General features: G+C 45.7%; 1 protein-coding gene across 1 annotated transcript in view; it reads right to left on the reverse strand.

The window, feature by feature from the left end:
- The window catches only part of LOC101945176 (E3 ubiquitin-protein ligase RNF213-like), a 174008-nt gene that overhangs the window by 77881 nt on the left and 77125 nt on the right, over positions 1 to 19002 (reverse strand). The window contains exons 25-34 of the mRNA XM_065594454.1: positions 16601 to 18071; positions 15352 to 15545; positions 14275 to 14430; positions 9494 to 13123; positions 7016 to 7149; positions 6824 to 6919; positions 5236 to 5351; positions 3879 to 4007; positions 3056 to 3120; positions 2220 to 2370 (exon numbers count right to left, since the gene is read on the reverse strand). Coding sequence (XP_065450526.1) covers positions 2220 to 2370; positions 3056 to 3120; positions 3879 to 4007; positions 5236 to 5351; positions 6824 to 6919; positions 7016 to 7149; positions 9494 to 13123; positions 14275 to 14430; positions 15352 to 15545; positions 16601 to 18071 — 6142 coding nt within the window. The remainder of the gene's footprint in view (positions 1 to 2219; positions 2371 to 3055; positions 3121 to 3878; positions 4008 to 5235; positions 5352 to 6823; positions 6920 to 7015; positions 7150 to 9493; positions 13124 to 14274; positions 14431 to 15351; positions 15546 to 16600; positions 18072 to 19002) is intronic.

Here is a 19002-nt window from a genome sequence, read left to right on the forward strand (position 1 = left end):
GGACTCTGGGGCCCTTCGCTCAGAGTGCACCGAGCGAGAGACTGATGGTGGTGGAGCCCCTTGAGCTTGGTGGTATGCCCACGGGGTCCAAAACGACCAGTGCGAAGGTCCCTGAGCGGGATCCTCCGCTACCTCCTGCCAGTGGCCCATGTCCGGATCATCGGCCTGCCCCTGAGGGGGGTATGCCGATCTCGATGCCCCATCGGAGGAGCGGGACACTGATCTAGATGGCCATGGCGGTGCCGACCGTGCCGAGACGAGCTCCGGAAGGTACGGTGCCGTACGGTGCCGGTCCAGAGATGAACGGTCCCTATGCGGTGCCGGCGAACGGTGCCGAGATCGGGATCGGTGCCGATGACCGCGTCGGTGCCGAGAGTCCGACCTGGACCTGGAGAGTGATCTTGAGTAGGCCCGGTGCCGGGAGCGGCCTCTCGACGTCGAGCGTCGATCGTAGCAGTGCCGAGAACTACGTCTCGATGTCGACTGGTGCCGACGATCATAGCGGTGCCGGGACGTAGAACGGTGCCGCGACGATGATCTTAGCCGCGAGTACGACCGGTGCCGAGGTGATATCCGGCGCCGGGACTGCGAGCGGCGTGGGGACCTGCTTCGGGACCTGGACCGGTGCCGTGGTTCCAGCCCCTGCGATGGAGGGCGCATCAAGGCAGGTTTCCCCCTGGACTGGACCGGGCGAGTCAACGGTGCCGACGGTGCCGGTGGTTGGGGCGGTGCCGTCTCCGTGAGAGCGATCAAGTCTCTCGCCGCCGTGAAGGTCTCTGGAGTCGACGGGAGGCACTGTATCACCGCCGGTCGCGGTGGTGACCCTGTCTGCACCGGACTCAACGGCCTCGGAGCCGGAGTCGACGGTGCTGGAGGCACCTGTTTTTGGTGCTCCACGGGCGGACGCGGCTCTACCCTCGGCACCGGGGGAGCCGGCGTCTTCAGTACGGCAGTCCCCGTCTTATGGGATTTTTTATGTCCCGGGGATGATGAACGGCGCCGAGGCACTTGCTGTGAGTGCGGTGCCGACGGGGTCCGGTGCCGTGGAGGCTTGTCCGACGTGGTCGGAATGGTCGGTGCCGCCGGGGCACTGCGCACCGAGGCGCTCGGTGCCGGGGCTTGACGTGCCGATGGAGCGTCCGGGCTAAGTGCCGCCTCCATAAGGAGTTGCCGAAGCCGAAAGTCCCGCTCCTTCTTAGTCCTCGGTCTGAAGGCCTTACAGATCTTGCACTTATCTGTCTGATGGGACTCCCCCAGGCACTTCAGACACGAGTCGTGCGGGTCACTCGTTGGCATAGGCTTAGCGCAGGACGCGCACTGTTTGAAGCCGGGAGCCTTGGGCATGAGCCCGGCCACGCGCCGGGGGAAAAAGGGGGAGAGAACCCCCTTAATCCCCTTTAACTATATAACAACTATTAACAAAGTGAATGAACAACTATCTAACTATAACTACAACTATCAATAAACGGAATAAGCTAGGGAGAGTGGAGAACAGCTACGCCGCGCTCCACAGTTCCAACGACCGTCAGGGGCGGTAAGAAGGAACAGAGGGGGCGCCGGGTCGGCTGGGGTATATATTCAGCGCCATGAAGGCGCCACTCTAGGGGGCTCCACAGCCGACCCGCCGGTGTTGCTAGGGTAGAAAATTCTCCGACGATCGTGCACGCGGCGCGCGCACACCTAATTGGAATCGATATGAGCAAGCACTCGAAGAAGAACTGACACTTTTCAGTGTCACCTGACACAGTGGTTCTCAATCTGTGGCCTGCGGGCCACTTGTGGCTCAATCAGCGCAGAACTACAGCCCATGTGACATCCTCAGGGCCATATATGTTGTATTCGATGTGGCCCACAACTGTAAATAGGTTGAGAACCACTGAGCTATAGTTTCCCTCCATAAAATAAAGCACTTTCCATCTGCTTAGTTGAAATATTTACACATTCATTTATTTAAAGTTGGATCACATTTAATCCCTAAGGATGATTGCACAGTTGCCTTCAATTATTGTGTAGAATGTAACAAATGTTGACAGCACAGCAGCATGAAAGATCTCCACACTCATCTTTCATTTGATGTCTAAATGGCACATTTTTACCCAGGAATCCATGGCTGTAAAGCTAGTGCTCTAGCTATTGTACCACTAATCCATCCAGTTTGTTCTTAAAACTTCTTGTAATATCCAGTCACACACAAATACAAGGCCTTTGTTTATACTCACATATATTCTTGCTTTGAGACTGAAAAAGTGCACCACAGAGAATCTGTATCCTTTCTGTAGCTCGCTGGCTGTTGTCTTTCTTATCCTCCAGCTGGATCACAGCTTTCTGGACACTTTGTTTGATCGTGTATTCAGTGTTGATCAGTTGCAGCTGGAAAAATATTTGGCAGGGCAATGCTATTATCCCCATTGGGAAGATGGGAACTGAGACACTAAGATACTAAGTGACTGATTCAGGGACACACAGGAAGTCAGCAGCAAAGCAAAGAATTAAACAAAGGTCTCCTGTGTCCCAGGCTAGTGCCCAGAATACTAGACCATCCTTCATTTTCATGGCCACCAGCAGAATAGCGTCTGAGCTGCTCCCTGGCAATCTTGGTAGCAGTTTGGGGGGGCACGTGCTGCATCTCAGGGCTGCAGTTCTTGTATCTAGCTCATATAGCTGCATCTCTGCGGTATCTGAGCACCTCACAAACACCGATGAGTTTATCTTCGTGAGGTTGGCAGCGCTATTCCCCCTCCCAGCCATGGGGGGAGCTGAGGTCAAGAGACATTCAGTGACTTTCCCCATGTCACACAGGAAGTCAGTGACAGAGCCAGAAATGGAACCCAGAAGTTCTGAAACTCACTCCTAGGGCCAACTTTCCCACATACTTAACAAGGGAGAATGGCTGATGATCTCCTCTAAAGTGCCAGGCATGATGCCCTGCAACCTTTCCGCCCTTGGGCAGCGAAACCGAGAAGCAGGGATCTCTCCAATTTGGACCTGTTATATTTGAAAAGCTGAGACTGGATTTGATAGTTCTCACTTATGGCAGGCAAGATAAGACACTTACATTTTCCTCTGGGGAGTCATTGGCTTTTTCAGCCTCTTCAGGGGCAATAGAATCCTCTGGACAACCTTGAATGATGAGCAATTGCATGTTACTTATCTGTTGCATCAAAACCTTCAGATATTAGATACTTAAGGATTGGCAACAGTGTGATTACTGGGTAAAATCTGAGTAATATATTGATCTGGGAATGTGGCTGGTCCTTTGGATCAGAAGAACCCTTTGTTTGATTAAACTGGTTTTAAGTAACCACTATCATTAACTCTAGTGGTGAAACAAGGGCTGCAGTGCCTAAGGAGACTGCATTTCTGACTTCTTGTTAGCTCCTGTGGTGGGACTGAAGTTACTTTTGTGAGTGGTTTGGTATCTCTCAGGGAAGAATAACCACCGGTGTGGGGTGAGTCTGCCCCATGTCTCAGCAGTCTGGTATTCTCAGTTGTGACCCACTGCGGCACAGTGACAGCTGCTTCCAAGCGTGGGCCAAGTGCAATAGCGCCACTGCCACCATAGTAAACCCAGCACTGCCTTTGACTCCTGTGCACATGGATCCGTGGGCTGGATGACCCAGACAGGAGCATTAGGGGATTCCCTACCCCCCTCTTACTTCTCTGTGTGGGGGTGTAGCCTAAATCAAAACTGAGTCCTCAGAGGGAATGTGCATGGAACACCACAGCTCCATTTGCACAGTTGCTTTTGAGCATACAGTGACATCTCCTTATCTGATTAAACTTCAATCCACTGATGTTACCATCCCCTTACGGGACAGGGAAATGGTTGAAGGTAAAACAACACATCAGAGATGGGTTTAAAGCAAGAAGTCAGTTACCTGTGTCGGTTCCCTGCTGGGTGCTGTTCATGAAAATCTCAGCGACTGTCATTTTGGAGAGCTGTCCCAGATTGGCTGCAAAGGTCTCGGGAGGCAGCAGGTCATCCAAGTGAACAGAGCGCCACTCACCTGCAGAGGCAGAAATGGAATAGACCACAAAATGTCATTGAGTCACAGAGTTTAAGGCCAGAAGGGACCATTAGATCATCAGTCTGACTTCCTGTATAGCACAGGTCATTAAATTGCACCAAGTTACCCCGTATTGAGCCCAATAACTTGCACATCTTTCCAGCCAGGCATGTAATCTGGATTTGAAGACATCAAGGAATGGAGAATCCACCACTTCCCTTGGTAGTTTGTTCCAGTGGTTAAGTCTCGCACTGTAAGGCATTTTCTCCAGCCTTCATATCATTTTTGTATCTATTCTCTGCACCTTCTCCAATTTTTAGCATCCTTTTTAAAACGTAAATATTAGAACTAGATGCAGTATTCTAGTGTTTGCCTCACCAACGCCATATACAGGGGTAAAATCATCTCCCTACTGCTACTCACTCCTCCTGTTTATACCTCCAAGGATTGCATTAGCCCTTGTTGTCACACCATTGCATTGGGAGCTTATGTTGAGCTACTCTGTCCACTGTGACCCCTAGATCCTTGCAGAGTCACTGCTTTCTCGTCTACTGTCTGCCCTTCTGTCCGTGTGTGAGTTATATCATTTGGGGGAAAGCTCGCTTTCTTGAACATCCAGCACCACCAGCCTTTTCCTCGAAGAGTTCCCAACTACAGCTAGCAGAATTTGTTTTTTGATTTTTGACATTTCTGTGACATTTTTCATCAAAACTTCAAATTTTGATCAAAAACAGTGGTGGGGAATTCCAAACAAAAAGAACCAGCTTTCCTTGGGAAAATTATTGTTTTTGTTGAAATTCCAGTTTTTGGTTCAATTTTGATAGCTCTCCCTCATGTGACTTAGGAGCACAAGTTCCAAGGAAACAGGACTTATACTTCTAAATCACTTAGGCCCAGATCTTTAAAGTTATTTAGGTGTTGCTGTGCTCAGCATTGCAACACATAACTGATTTAGGAGCCTAAGTCTCAATTTCAAATGTGATTTAAGCACCTAGGAGCCTAAATCCCATTGACTGTCCTAAGTGCCTAAATCTCTTTAGAAAATGGGACTTAGGCATTGCAATGGTGAGCACAGCAATGCCTAAATACCAAAACTTCAGGCCTTACATGCTACTGAAAATTCCACCCTAAACAGTAATTAAGATGGTTAAAAATTATTCAAAATGTTGCAATAATTTTGACAGTCCCTCTTACTTTCATTTTTTTCCAAATCAAGACACATTCTTACCAGCACTGAATGCCAGGTAGCTGCACCCCCCAAGTATCCTTGGGACTTTGGTTATGATGACGGCGTGTGATGGACCGGTCGTTCCTGGTTTTCTTCTCTCATCCTCTATGCAGTACCTGAAAACACAACAGAAGTAAGATTCATAGCTTCATAGACCTTCTGACCATCCAGTCTGACCTCCTACATGATAGCACAGGTGAAAGAATCTCACTTGGTGATTCCTGAATCCGGCCCAACAACTTCTCTGTGAGCTAGAGTGGAGTTTTTAGAAAGAGACACCCAGCCATGATTTACAGACTCCCAGTGATGGAGATTCACCCCATCCCTAGGGGAGCTGTTCCAATGGTTAATTCCCCTCCCTGTGTAGAACTGATGAATGAAATTGTTTTTAATTGTTCACTTTATTAATGTAACTTCATAAGTAAAGTTTTATGAATGAAACAATATTCATTCATAAAACCGATTACCCCAATAACTGGCTAATTAACAATTAAGATGCTTGTTAAGAGCCATAGCTGTTCAGTCAGTTGCCTTTGTAAGTTTCACTATCAATCCAATTCCTGCTTAAATCACTAAGACTTGCACTGTTTCAGTATTGTAACTTCTGTTCACCATTTATTACACTTGTCTATATTGTAACTTCTGTTCACTGTTTGCCATATTGTAATTCAAACCCCATTTTAAAACGCTTACTCCATTTTGTAAGGGCTTGCTGCAACCTTCATTTTTGCAAACCCTGCTGTAATCTTATTAGTTTAGTTTAAATGTGTGAATGAGGTATGTATGGATGATGGAATCAACCTCCAGCCCCAGCCTGTCCTGATTAAATAGAGTTCAAACACCAACGGCTGAAGATGCAGACAAGAGCCCTAACAAAGTAAGAAGAATTCACCCTAAAAAGAAAAGGTACAATAAAAGGAAGATCAAAGCCCGGTCCGAGTCTGAAAGTCATGTCTGCAATTGACGGGTGATCAATCACCAAACCCAGAGGCAGCGTGACACAGCAAGACCTATAGACTCTGGATTCAAACTAAAGCCTACAAAAAGGATGGGTGAGATGGAAAACTTTGGAGGAGGGTAACATTCTGCTGCCAACATGGAAGGGCATCGGTGCATGCCTGACAGAGACCCAGCTCGTCCTTGTGCCTGGCTTTCCTGGCCAGTTAGCCGCCACAAGCTACGAACCCAAGCTGCAAACTCAAGCCACAGACTCAAGCAGGACTGGTAACTATGCAGCAGCTGCAGAACATCTGATGGATGTGTGTGTGTGTGTGTGTAGGTATTAGGTATAATGTGTGTGTATAAGGATTAAGATATTAGTTATTGGTCATAAATCAAATTGTTATCATAATAAATGTGGCATCTTTGGTTGGCTGCCGAACTGGCCTCCGAGATTCCTTATTGTTCCCATTCAGCCTCCCTCAGACACTGCAATGGAGTGGAGGGCTGGAAATTCCATCAGCAGGAAGATCTACTAGCATAGAACTAACATGGTTATTTTATAAGGCCCCGATTCAGCAAATCACTGAAACACATGCTTAACTCCTCCACTGTATTGGGCCCTAAAATTATAAGAAAAGCTGCTTACTTTGCACAGGCAAGAAGCCTTTTGCTGCTCTGCGGCTCGTCAAAGTTGAACTGGACAAAAAGCAGTTTCTCTTCTGTCGATTTTCTGAAGAACTTACTGCACATGATAAAAAAGTCTCTTTAGATACTTTTAAAAAAATCACATACAGAACTAAACAACAAGAAAAGAAGTAGGAACAAAAAAACTCGTTACCTAAGTTCCTGGCGGAATGCATGTTCTGTATGGAACTGCTTTAGAAAAAGACAGCGGATTTTATTTTGGAGGTTCAGTCTCTTTCTTACTATTTCCAAATCTCTCTGGTTTAGAAGTCTTGCATGTGTAGAAACCTAGGAAAAAGAAGTCAATTTAGGCAAGATTTTTGCGCTTGATTTTGCTATTGTAAATACACACGAAAACTGCAATAAAAATAATTCCTTACGGGACTTTTGAATGGCTGCCCAATAGAACTGATGTGAAAATGTTTTTTTCCCTCTCATGGAAAATGTTGATTTTTGTTGTTGAAAAAACAGAGCCACGAACCACCCCATTTCCTGCAGCACAGCGCCCTCTACTGCCACAACTGGGGCATTGGAGTCAACACTGACAGAGGGGAGAGCCTCTCTTCAGAGCCCCCACCCCACTCCCTGCAACATAGCGCCCTCTAGCGGCACAACTGGGGCATTAAGTATCAGAGGGGTAGCCGTATTAGTCTGAATCTGTAAAAAGCAACAGAGGGTCCTGTGGCACCTTTAAGACTAACAGAAGTATTGGAGCATAAGCTTTCATGGGTGAATGCCCACTTCATCAGACTGGGGCATTGGAATCAGCACTGACTGGGAGGGGAGAGCCCCCCTACAGAGCCCCCACCCCACTCCTTGCAGCACAGCGCCCTCTAACGCCACAAATGGGGCATTGGAGTCAGCACTGACTGGGAGGGGAGACAGCCCTGTTCTGAAACATGTCCCCTCCACAGACATGCTGTATGGGTTTTGACAAGACCATAGCATGAGGTACCAACACCAAACATTAGTGGATCATATGAGTTTCCTTGCAATGGACACAATAATAATGACTCTCATTGACTTTCTGGGCTTTGGGTCAGTGAAAAAGGCTGGAGGATCTTAGGCCAGGTTGGGATAGCTGGGTAAGATGCAGACAGAGTTAGGCAAATAGGCACTTAGCAGAAACCCACCTACATATGAATTCAAAGTGGAGCAGGTGCAGAGAAGAGCTACTAGGATGCTCAGGGGGATGGAGAGCTGATCTTGCAAGATGGCACTGGAAGAGCGGTTTAGCCTAACAAAATGAAGGCTGAGAGGGGATCCTATTGCTCTCTATAAACACATCAGGGGGTGAAACCATGGAGGGAGAAGGGCTATTGAAGCTAAAGGACAATGTTGGCACAAGAACAAACGGGGATAAACTGGCCATGAATAAATGTAGAAGAAGGTTTCTAACCATCAGGCGAAGGAAGTTCTGGAAATCTCCCAATAGGAGCAGCGGGGGCAAGAAACCAAACTGGTTTTAAGATGCAACTTGATAAATTTATTAAGGGAATTATCTGACAGAGTTGCCTATGTGAGCAAGGATGGGACTAGATGTTCCAGAAGGTCCCTTTCCACTCCTATGTTCTTATATACAGAACTAACCTCTTAGTTTCTCAAAACCACAAACTTTTTACTTGTAATGACAAAGTCAAAGAACCTAGAAAAACACTGCTCTGTATAAAGACTGAAGGATTGGGATTGTTACCACAGAAAGGAGATGAAAAAAAGAGGGCTGGATCCAAATCTTTAAAATACTCACTGTTCTAGAGAAGGGAGATAAGGAGCATCTGTTCTCCCTGTCTCATAACACAGTAACAAGGGGACAGTCAATGAAAATAAAAGGTGGGGAATTCAAAACTGATAAAAAGAAATAATTTTTCACACATGTAATTAGCCTGTGGAACTCACTGCCACAAGAATTTGTTGAAACCAAGAACTTCAGTTCATAGATTCCAAGGCCAGAAGTGACCATTGTGATCATTTAGTCTGGCCTCCTGTCTAACAGAGGCTATAGGATTTCCCAAAAATAATTCCTGCTTGAGGCAGAATCGAACTTTTAAAAAAACCCAACTTTGATGTTAAGACTGCCACTAACAGAGTCCAAACACAGCCCTTGGTAAGTTATTCCAATAGTTAATTATCCTCATTGTTAAAAATGTATGCTTCATTTCCAATCTGAATTTTGTCTAGCTTCAACTTCCAGCCATGGGATCATGTTATACCAAGCAGACTGAAGAGCCCATTATCAAATATTTGTTCCCACTTAGAGACTGTCAGCAAGTCAGCTTTGGACCTTCTCTTTGTTAAGCTAAATAGATCGAGCTCCTTGAATCTCTCGCTATAAGGCTTGTGTTCTAATCCTTTAATCATTCTTATGACTATTCTCTGAACCCTCTCCAATTTATCAACATCCTTCCCACGTGTTTGTACAGGGCCCAGCATAATGGAGCTCCGATTGTGACTGGGGTCTATCGGTGCTACCTCAATATGAACAATAAATAATAATACTAGTAGTCGTCGTCTAATACTGTATTTTCAGGGGTGCTGTGCACCTGCAGCTATCACGGGAATCAACTGGAGTTCTGGTTGCCCCCACCTCTGAGAGTCAGGCCCATTATAACAACACTGAAATAAAACATCTCACCTCCAGGCACAGTCCATTGGTGCCATCTGCATTTGACTCTTGATTCACTGCCCCCCACAGAATGTCAATCAGGCCATTGTGCTTCTGCTTTCCAAAGTACAGGTCCTGAACCTGCTCCGCATCCTCCAGCGAAGAATATTTGAGGCGCAGGATGGAATCGGGGGTTGCACACTCAATGAGTTTACTTTTAGAAGCTGAGAGGACTGACTCTTCATCGGGCAGACAGTTCCCATGAAAACCACTCGGAGAGCACTGCAGAACAACAGTGGCAGAAGTGTCGTCACTGAAACCAATGAAAACATCACGTTCCTGGGGAGCCAGGTCTGCCGGCCTCGTGCAGCAGAAGTCAGTGTTCTTGATAGTGACAAACAACATGGCCCATTCATTCAGCTGTGTCGTCAGCCCCTTCTGCTGCCAGTGCAGAATGGTGTTCATCTCCAAGCAGTGCTTCTCCAGCCTGTTCAACAGCGGGGTGGGGAACTGCGTGTAAACCACGTTCTTCTCCTCAATCACAATCAACCTAAACTCCTCCTTCACGCGGCATTTAACCCTGTGAGTTCCAAGGCCAAGGTCGACATAATAGTTTCCTCCTAACCTGACGAAGCACTGGTTCAGGGCATCGTAAAGGCTTTCGTACAGGTTGTGAATGTTTAAGAGAATGACGGGCCTGCCTATCTCCATGCAGATTTTCACTCTGTTAACAGAGCGGCACACTTGTGAATATTCTTGGTCCCATGGGAAACCCGAGCCAAATATAATATCACAGTTCTCTATGTCCATGAGTTTGGTCATCTGTATGATCTGGAAAGCCGCATGGTTTGTTGTTAACAGCAACAAGTATCTAGATACAAACCCCATCTGTTTCTTGTCTAAATTTTCCTGTAACAAATGAACTGTATGGATGGTTTCTAAGTTGGAAGGCAGAGATATGGGTGAGCACTTTCTGAACAGTTCTAAAGGATTGAGATCTTTTAAACCTCCAAAGTTTCTCAGAATTGCTTTTGCAATGACCTGTTTTTCTTGGGAGATGCTTTTTATGTTCTTGGTGTAGAACAGTATCATTTTGATGAGGCTGTAGAAGTCACGGAGCCCAAAAAATTCCATGGACTGTTCCTTTAACACCTCACAATAGAAGTCAGCCAGGGAGGGGAACAAACGCTCAATCTTGGTAACATGCCGATCAACAGCACAGATCCCCTTGGCGGTCTTCACCAGCTCATCTTTGTTGAGGTCGGTCCGGAACACAAGGAGGCCCCGGTTCATTTTAGCAGGGTCCAGGGCCCAGTTCGAAATGCCAACAAAGCCAACTTTTTTGTAAGGTTCTGGGGCTTCATCATCAATGCAACCATCTTCAAGAAGAGGGTGCAGTGTCTTCAGGGGCATCTCAGGTGAGTCTTCTGCAAGGCCTATCTCATCCAGGATAACCACAGAGGCAAACTCCTTCAGTTTCTGGCCCCTTTGGAACTGTGCACATTGTTTGAAAGTGGAGATGATTCCTTCGGGCTTGGAATGAGGGCTGCACTGGAATGACATCAGTTGGATCTGCTTGCACCGTTTGAACAATTCTTTTTCAGATAATCTGCCCCGCATTGCGTCAGCGGCTATGGTCTTAGACAAGGATTTGGAGCTACCTGGCTTCCCGACAAGGAAGAGCGGCACTCTCAGGTCCATGCATATGACCATCATGAAGATGTTTTCCCTTAGGGCATCATTCCGTGCTGTTGTGCTGGGAACAGAGAGGTTATCCAGGAACACCTCTTGGCAAAGTACAATCTCTAGTTGAAGCAGGGATTCGGGCACAGAGAAGCATTTTGCGATCTCTTTCAGATAATCTTGGCGACTCTCGAGAGATACATAATAGCAAACCCCAACTGCAAGAACCAGAGATCTTTGTGCTTCATTTAATGCAGATATCTGATCTTTCTCACACCCCTTTGCAAGGGCATGAATGGACGGGTCATAGTCATTTGACTGTTGAGCCTTACTCTTTTTTAAATCGATAAGAGGAAAAAGCAGGTCTCTTAAGTTATAAAACCACAGCAGCACCCGCATGCAGCGCTCTATGTCCCGGAGACTGGCGATTCTGCATTCCTCTTTCTTTTCTCTTAAAAACTTCTGGGAGGTGGAAATGACAGAGGTAAAAACATCCATGTTCTCTTCGGGAAGCTTGTCTTTCACGATGGATTTAACAATCTGTCTGATGTACAGACTCTGAGTATTTTCATTTAGCTCTCCGAAGTCCCAGACAAGGGGCAACATGCTCGGTGGAAGAGGCTGCACCCGATACACCAGCTGCCTCAAAGGGATGTAGCCCAGCTTTTCTAGGGTGTCTTCACTCCGAACTCTGTACCCCAAGCCAGCTTTCTCTAGCTTCTCAATGGTTTCCTTGGTGTGCCTTTTGTAAGGGTTGCAAGCAGCCACCACTTTTAAGCGAGTGGTGGAGATTGGCTCTCCATTCACACTCTGGTCACATAGGACCTCTTTAATTGCAAACACAGCTTCGGTGGTGTTGGCTTCATCAAAGAACAGCACCGTGTCCATGTTGTGCGTCTCTTCATTGACGCGCGCCAGCTCGATGGCTTCCTTGACTTTCTGGTGGATGATTTTGGAGCTGGTGCCTCCATGAACACGCACCAGGATCATATTCTGAACATCCCTTCCTGCTCTTTGCAAGCTGCACATGAACTGCACCAACTTGGTCTTCCCACAGCCTGTTTCGCCCATGACAATCACGGGAATCCCACACTGGAACCTCAGGTGAATGGCCAGCATTTTCATGGTATTGTCCAGGGTCAGTTTGTAGGATTCATCTGGGTCTTGGGAGCTTCTCACACCGAATACGCTGCAGAGAGTTTCTAGCTGCTCTTGTCTGGACAGATCTTCAAACTTTTTATTGAAAGGGACTTTCTGAGCCTCAAGGGTGAGATATAAACGTCGGTCAATAACCTTCTTCTCTAGAACAGCCTGTGAATGTGCATCAACAGCATCAAAACTCAAATTGATATGAAAACCCAAAAACTCCACGGAGTGGTTGTCAGCATGGAAAATTATGTAGGGGTGAGACTCTTGCTCCCACTTGCGTCTTAGCTGATAGCTTCTCAGTACACTGTCCTCGTCCATTTTCTCCTCTTCGCTGGGTGAGCTTTCATCTGCCATGGCTAGGGAAGGCAAGGCAAAGTCCTTGGACATGGTGATCATAAATTTTACAATAAATGCTTTAAACCCCTTAAATTCCTCTCCAGCTAATTTGCTGCTGCAGAACACTGAGTTTTCACACTTCATCAGCTGGAGGTTTAGGAAGCGCGTGAAGTTGCTGAGCTCAGTCCAGGAAGGGTTCTTTCTCCCACAGGAGTCCAACAAGAGCCTCAGACACACTTCCTGGGTCCCTTCAACCCTCCCAGGGGTGAAACAGAACCTGTCAAGATTGGCCTTTCGCTGATATCTGCTGATGTACTGATATGACCTTTGGAAGGCATCACCCTTGAACGTGTCACTGTCCAGTAGCTGTTGTTCCACGCCAGCAGCAGCTCCAGAACTGTTGTTTTTAAGTATCTCTAGTACTTCTATTGGTGACATGCATTTCACAGCTGGAAGGAGACCTAGAAATCCTTTCTCCATTTCACTGGTCATCTAAAAGCCAAATGACAAGGGGTTAAAGGTTTATAAACACTGAAGTTATAAACTGAAGCAATCATCTATAAACTGACATTTATATTATTCATGAGGACATGACTTAATGAGCAGAGCACAAAGATATTGGGGTAAGGCAGGACCATGTTACACGGTGCTAATCATTCACTGTGATACAGCCAAATTTAGATTCATGAAGTAATTTACCTAATCCTCAAATGGTACCATCTCGTCTTCCTAAATGATAGAGTTTAAGTCACAAAACTTTGAAAGATGAGCAGTCGCTAATTCTAGGTAAATTATAAGCCCTGCTATAAAAAAAGCCTTACTCTAATATAGTCCAATGGTCTTGCCCCTTGCACACATCTGTGTGTAGTTGATGTTCTAAAACAAGTGAAGCACCAATCTTGGGTCCTGATTTTCCACTGTTTGGCACCTTGTGTTGTCATTTGTACATTATTAGATCAGAATGGTAGCATCATATAGGTATAAATAGATTCACAAGATTCAAGGTAGGCTCTTTAACTTTATTTATACATATACAATATGTCCAACTTAACGCTCTTCTGGATACTGACTAAAGTTGGGCAAAAATTTTTGACTGAAAAAATTTCCTGTCAAAAAATGTGGTTTCATTGAAATTGTTTGCAGGAAAGGATCGATTTTGATTACATTTTTATTACATTTTTCAATTTTCCATAAAAAAAAACACTGAAACAATTTTTTTTTGTTTTGAATCACGTCAAAAATTGTTTTGATTTGATGTTAAAATGAAAAAAGTTCATTTTGACACGTCTGAACATTTTCTTTCAATCAAAAATGTTGCCATTTTTCATTCTGATATTTCTGAATCAAAACTTTTCAGAACTTTCCAAAGTTAGTATGAAAAATTGAAATAGCAGATTTTCCAACAGGATGGAATTTTCATTTTTCCAGCAGCTCTGGTACTGATAATATGTGTTTCTTCCAACAGCAATGATTTTATACAGCTCACTCATTTTTCTCTATTTTTGGACAGTACAATACAGGCCAAAGATTTGTAGTTCCATCAAGGTCTTCTCACTTTGAATTTTAACATGCTGCTATCACAGGCGTGTTGCTAGGTTCCTGAGAAAATCTGCTATTCACAGTGCATAACATTTGGAGAATACCTCTTGTTTTCTTGTGCTGCTTATGCCTTTTCCTCTCACCAGGTATTCAATCAAATAAAGATGGGACTCTCTGCACTTCCAGACCATGCCATCAGGGCTTTGGATGTGTCTCAGAATGCACAGCTCAATCAGTAACTTGTAAAGACCCTTCGAGACCTGTCAAGAAAGATGCAGGGCTGGTCAGTTTTGCTTCATGACAATGTCAACTGTTCATTGCTTCCCACTGTTACTAAACATTCTGAATCAGTGACGACCCAAAAAATCAACAAAAGAAAAGAGATGCCCCACGATGGTACATCCCAGGTCAGAACCTCAGCTGGTGTAAAACAGGCATAGCGCCATTGACTTCAAGCAAGCTACACTGATTTACACCAGGCAAGGATTTGACCCATTGTGTGGTCTCCCTGCTACTGTGACAGTAAATGCTGGGCTGTCGCTGTACCAGTGACAGAGACAATGGCAATACAAAGAGATCTGCGGGCATTGTGACTGACAGGGCCAGCTCCAGGGTTTTTGCTGCCCTAAGCAGCCAAAAAAAAAAAAAAAAGCCACGATTGCGATCTGCGGCACTTCAGCCACGACTCTACCCCCGCCGCTTCATTCTTTGGCGGCAATTCGGCGGCAGGTCCTTCCTCCAAGAGGGAGTGAGGGACCCGCTGCCGAATTGCCACCGAAGGGCCGGACGTGCCGCCCCTTTCCATTGGCCGCCCCAAGCACCAGCTTGCTATGCTGCTGCCTGGAGCCGGCCCTGGTGACTGGGACACTGCACAGTGATGCAGAGTTAAAATCTGCTGGGAGCGTCACCTTCTTCTGACATCACAAGTGGGTGGGTAGAGTTTGGTTTCTGGTGGAACTTCAAGTAGGATAACTAAATTTCAGGTAAGACAACTGTTCACAGTTTAACCCTTTGTTACAGAAACTGAAGGGTATTAACTGCATTGCAATACTACCTACCAGTGGAAGGAATTTACTTATCCGACACTGAAAGGCACATTCACATTTTGAATGAGGCCGTGAAAAATTCATCTTCAGTGTACATCATGGCATGGAGATTGCGTTCAGTAAAGAGATACTTACCACAGGGGATACGTCAATGTGGAAGATCCTGGGCCCAGCCTCAGTTGGTTTCTGTTCCAGTGAGCGAAGCTCCTCCAGGAGAAATCCAAAATCTATTTCCGACTCTGTCAGCCTAATGGTTTTGTGGCTCAGTCCTGCATTCTCTGGTCGGGTTTTGGCTTTTCTGGTGGTATTTGCTACAAACAAAGACTTCCCTAAAATGAGAGAGAAGGTTGAAATTTAATTTCTACAGTGCTCTGCCTTCTCATACTCTGTCTTTATGTTTCCATTTCTTCACCTGAAGCAGAGAAGGCCAGATCCCCAGCTGGTGTAAACCAGCCATAGCTCCATTGGCCTCAATGGGCCAGATCCCCAGCTGGTGTGAACGGGTGTGGTGCCATTGGAGTGAGTGGATCTACTCTCATATACACAGACTGAAGATCTGGCCTTTTTGTATAGTTTTTCTTCAGCTTGGGAGCTAAAAGAAGTTTCTACACTGGAGAAATTTCATCTTCACTCCACAGGTTAGGCATGGAACAACTTAGAACATAAGAATGGCCATACTGGGTCAGACCAAAGGTCCATCTAGCCCAGTATCTGGTCTTCTGACTGCGGCAAATGCCAGGTGCCCCAGAGGGAATGAATAGAACAGGTAATCATCAAGTGATCCATCCCTGTCACCCATTCCCAGCTTCTGGCAAACAGAGGCTAGGGACACCATCCCTGCCCATCCTGGCTAATAACCATGGACTATCCTCCATGATTTCATCAAGGTGTTTTTTTTAACCCTGTTATAGTAACTTGCTGTAAAATAAGCTCTTAATGGTAAAGGCCCAGTGATTGTGGTATCAGTTCAGGTTCTGAATCCCCACCCTCTCAATAAAAAGCATAAACAAAGCTAAAACTGAGGGCAGATTTTCTGCTCCAGATTCTCTTCAGCCGGCTCCTATGCCACCTCCTGCAGCCCCAGAGCCAAGTCTCGACCAACAGCCCATTTGACTAACAGTGTCTAAAGATAGGCAGGAGCCTCACAGAGAAAGTGTGCCCATAGCTACACCTCCAGCTAGACCTTGACCCCCCCCATGTAGGTTATGGGTCTACCTGTTCCCTATGTTCTCTGGGGCCCTGCCAGAGGAGCTGGGACAGAGAAGACTGATTCTGCTCCATCTCCCAGTGCATAAGGGCTAAGCAGAATCTAGCCCTTAATCTGTATTCAATTCATACTCATCAGGACAAATATAATCCAGATAAAATCTCTACTAAAACTTACCCATGCCAGCTCGCTCTGAAAATACAAACTTCATGTTCTGTTGATAAGATTCTTCAAAGACCTGAGCAACAGGTGCCACCCCACTGGGCACTCTCAGGTGTGTCTTCAGGTATTTCTGAATTTCTACTCCCGAATCACAGGAAAAGGAGACTTTGTATGTGTTGAAGGCCGTTATAACATAAGAATTGTGAGCTTTGGTGTCACAGAAGATAAGAAACCTGTAATCCGCATTGCTACAAGATTGTGCAAAGTGGAAGAAGAGGGATTCCAGCTGTTCAGAGACTTTGTAAACTAATTTTTCTGCACCAAGCAAGCAATAGATCTTTTTGTGTCTGGACTCTGGGGAAAGAGCTCTCCTCACAATCAGCTCAATGTCTTCTTCCTCTGTCTCAGGGGTACAGACCAGCACCTCATCATACGTTGGAAGAGGTGCCCCCTCAGAGTGCCTATAGACAGACAGCAAGGAGGGTAACATCTGCTCTTCTTTACATGTGACAAGGCAAGGCCTTCCTGCTTCCAAACCCACTGGTAAATTCCTCTCAATGACAGCGGTTTCAGGAGACGTCAGGTATTTCAGCATTTCACCGAAAACATCCAGGCTGATGTATTTGTCCGACACCAGGCCAGTGAGCTTGCTACAGTAAGCGTTCCAGAGCAAATGCACCTTGGCGTGAATAGATGGCAAACTCTCAAAGGAAATGGCCAGTTCATCTTTCGCAAGACTTTGGAAGGTAGATGGATCCACATCTCTGTTCCTGTTTTTAAACTTCATGGAATTCTGCAGAAAGGCTTCTCTCTGCTCGTCGTATAATTTGCTCAGCTCTTCAATCTCTTCCTCTTCATCAGCGTAGTCTAAGGCAAATTTCATGAGCATATGCTCTGTAATGGCTGAGTTTGGCAGGAAACTCTGCAGAGCTGCCTTACCCACTGATTCGTCATACCCAGACTCAACCAGACCTTGGATGAGCTGAGGAAATTTAACAACGTAGTCATTCCAGGACACGGACAGATCATCTTTCTGTGATATATCAATGGATTCTGCAGGAGTTTCAAGTGCTCTCTTTAATGTCTCTCTGATATCCTCTTCTATAACATCATGCTTGAAAACAGAAAGCATATTCAGAACCTGTGGGTCTGTTTGTCCTTCATGCAGTTGGGCTAACTTGCTACACAAGTAGAAGAGTTGGCGTGCAGTGAACATGTTTAGATGGCAATAATTATTCCTTTGAGTCTCCAGATATTTCTTCCACTCCACAAGGCAATGCTCCATGACTTTGCAAATGCCGTCTAATTCTTCCAGGATGGGTTTGTTGCTCTGAACAAGGATTCCGGCTATTCCAAACTCTGCGTAGATTGTTACTTTGTGTTTGGGGTCACAACAAACTTCAGCTTTCCAGTCTATGAAAAGGATGTTGCCAACGCTGAGAAGTTGCAAGTAGAGCTTCCCAACCATTTCAATTTTTTCCAGGATCTGTAATGTGTCAAATACACAATGGGAAAATAGAATTGATAGAATACAGCTTGTTTTCAAGATCATTAGGGACCTATGAATTTCTTCTAAGCATCTTTACAACTTAACCTGGGTAATTTGAATAATTTGATTAAGTAGGTGTGACGATATTGACATAAACTGGGACCATATAGATCATTGTTGCAACCAAGGTCCTGTAGTGGCACCCAAATCTTGTATAAAGGGGGTCAAATGGGGTGTCTAGGACAAGGTTATGGTTTACTGGTTATGATTATGCTGTCTATATGTATGTATCAGTTTTGTAGTTGAAGTTATGAATATTGGCTCTATACTGTCTGTATGGCAAACTTATGCTATGCTTCTGGGTGACATCCCAGACAAGCTGAGATTAGCTCTGCCTAGCCTGCTTGATGGCCCATTAAGGACCATCAGCTATACAATGGACCCATTGAGAGAAGGCAGATACGCCTTGTACCTCAGCAAAGTATGCAGGGACTGGCCCATGTGACTCCAGACTCCATTTTTGCTGTAATTTTCCACAGTAAGAACAAAGAGGTGAACTTACACCTGGAAAAGACTATATAAGGCTGATGCCTGATCTCCATCTTGTCTTCAATCCTGCTTCTTACCTCTGGAGGGACTTTGCTACAAACTGAAGCTCTGAACAAAGGACTGAGGACCCATCCCAGCGGGGGATGTATTCCAGAGACTTGATTTGAACCTGCAGTTTATTCCATCGCTGCTGCAAGCCTGAACCAAGAACTGTGCCATTACTGTATGTAATTGATTCCATTTAACCAATTCTAACTCTCATCTCTATCTTTTTCCTTTTATGAATAAACCTTTAGATTTTAGATTCTAAAGGATTGGCAGTAGCGTGATTTGTGGGTAAGGTCTGACTTCTACATTGACCTGGGTCTGGGGCTTGGTC

The sequence above is a fragment of the Chrysemys picta genome, chromosome 4 (genome assembly GCF_011386835.1).
Source record: "Chrysemys picta bellii isolate R12L10 chromosome 4, ASM1138683v2, whole genome shotgun sequence".
In the NCBI taxonomy this organism is placed as follows: domain Eukaryota; kingdom Metazoa; phylum Chordata; order Testudines; family Emydidae; genus Chrysemys; species Chrysemys picta.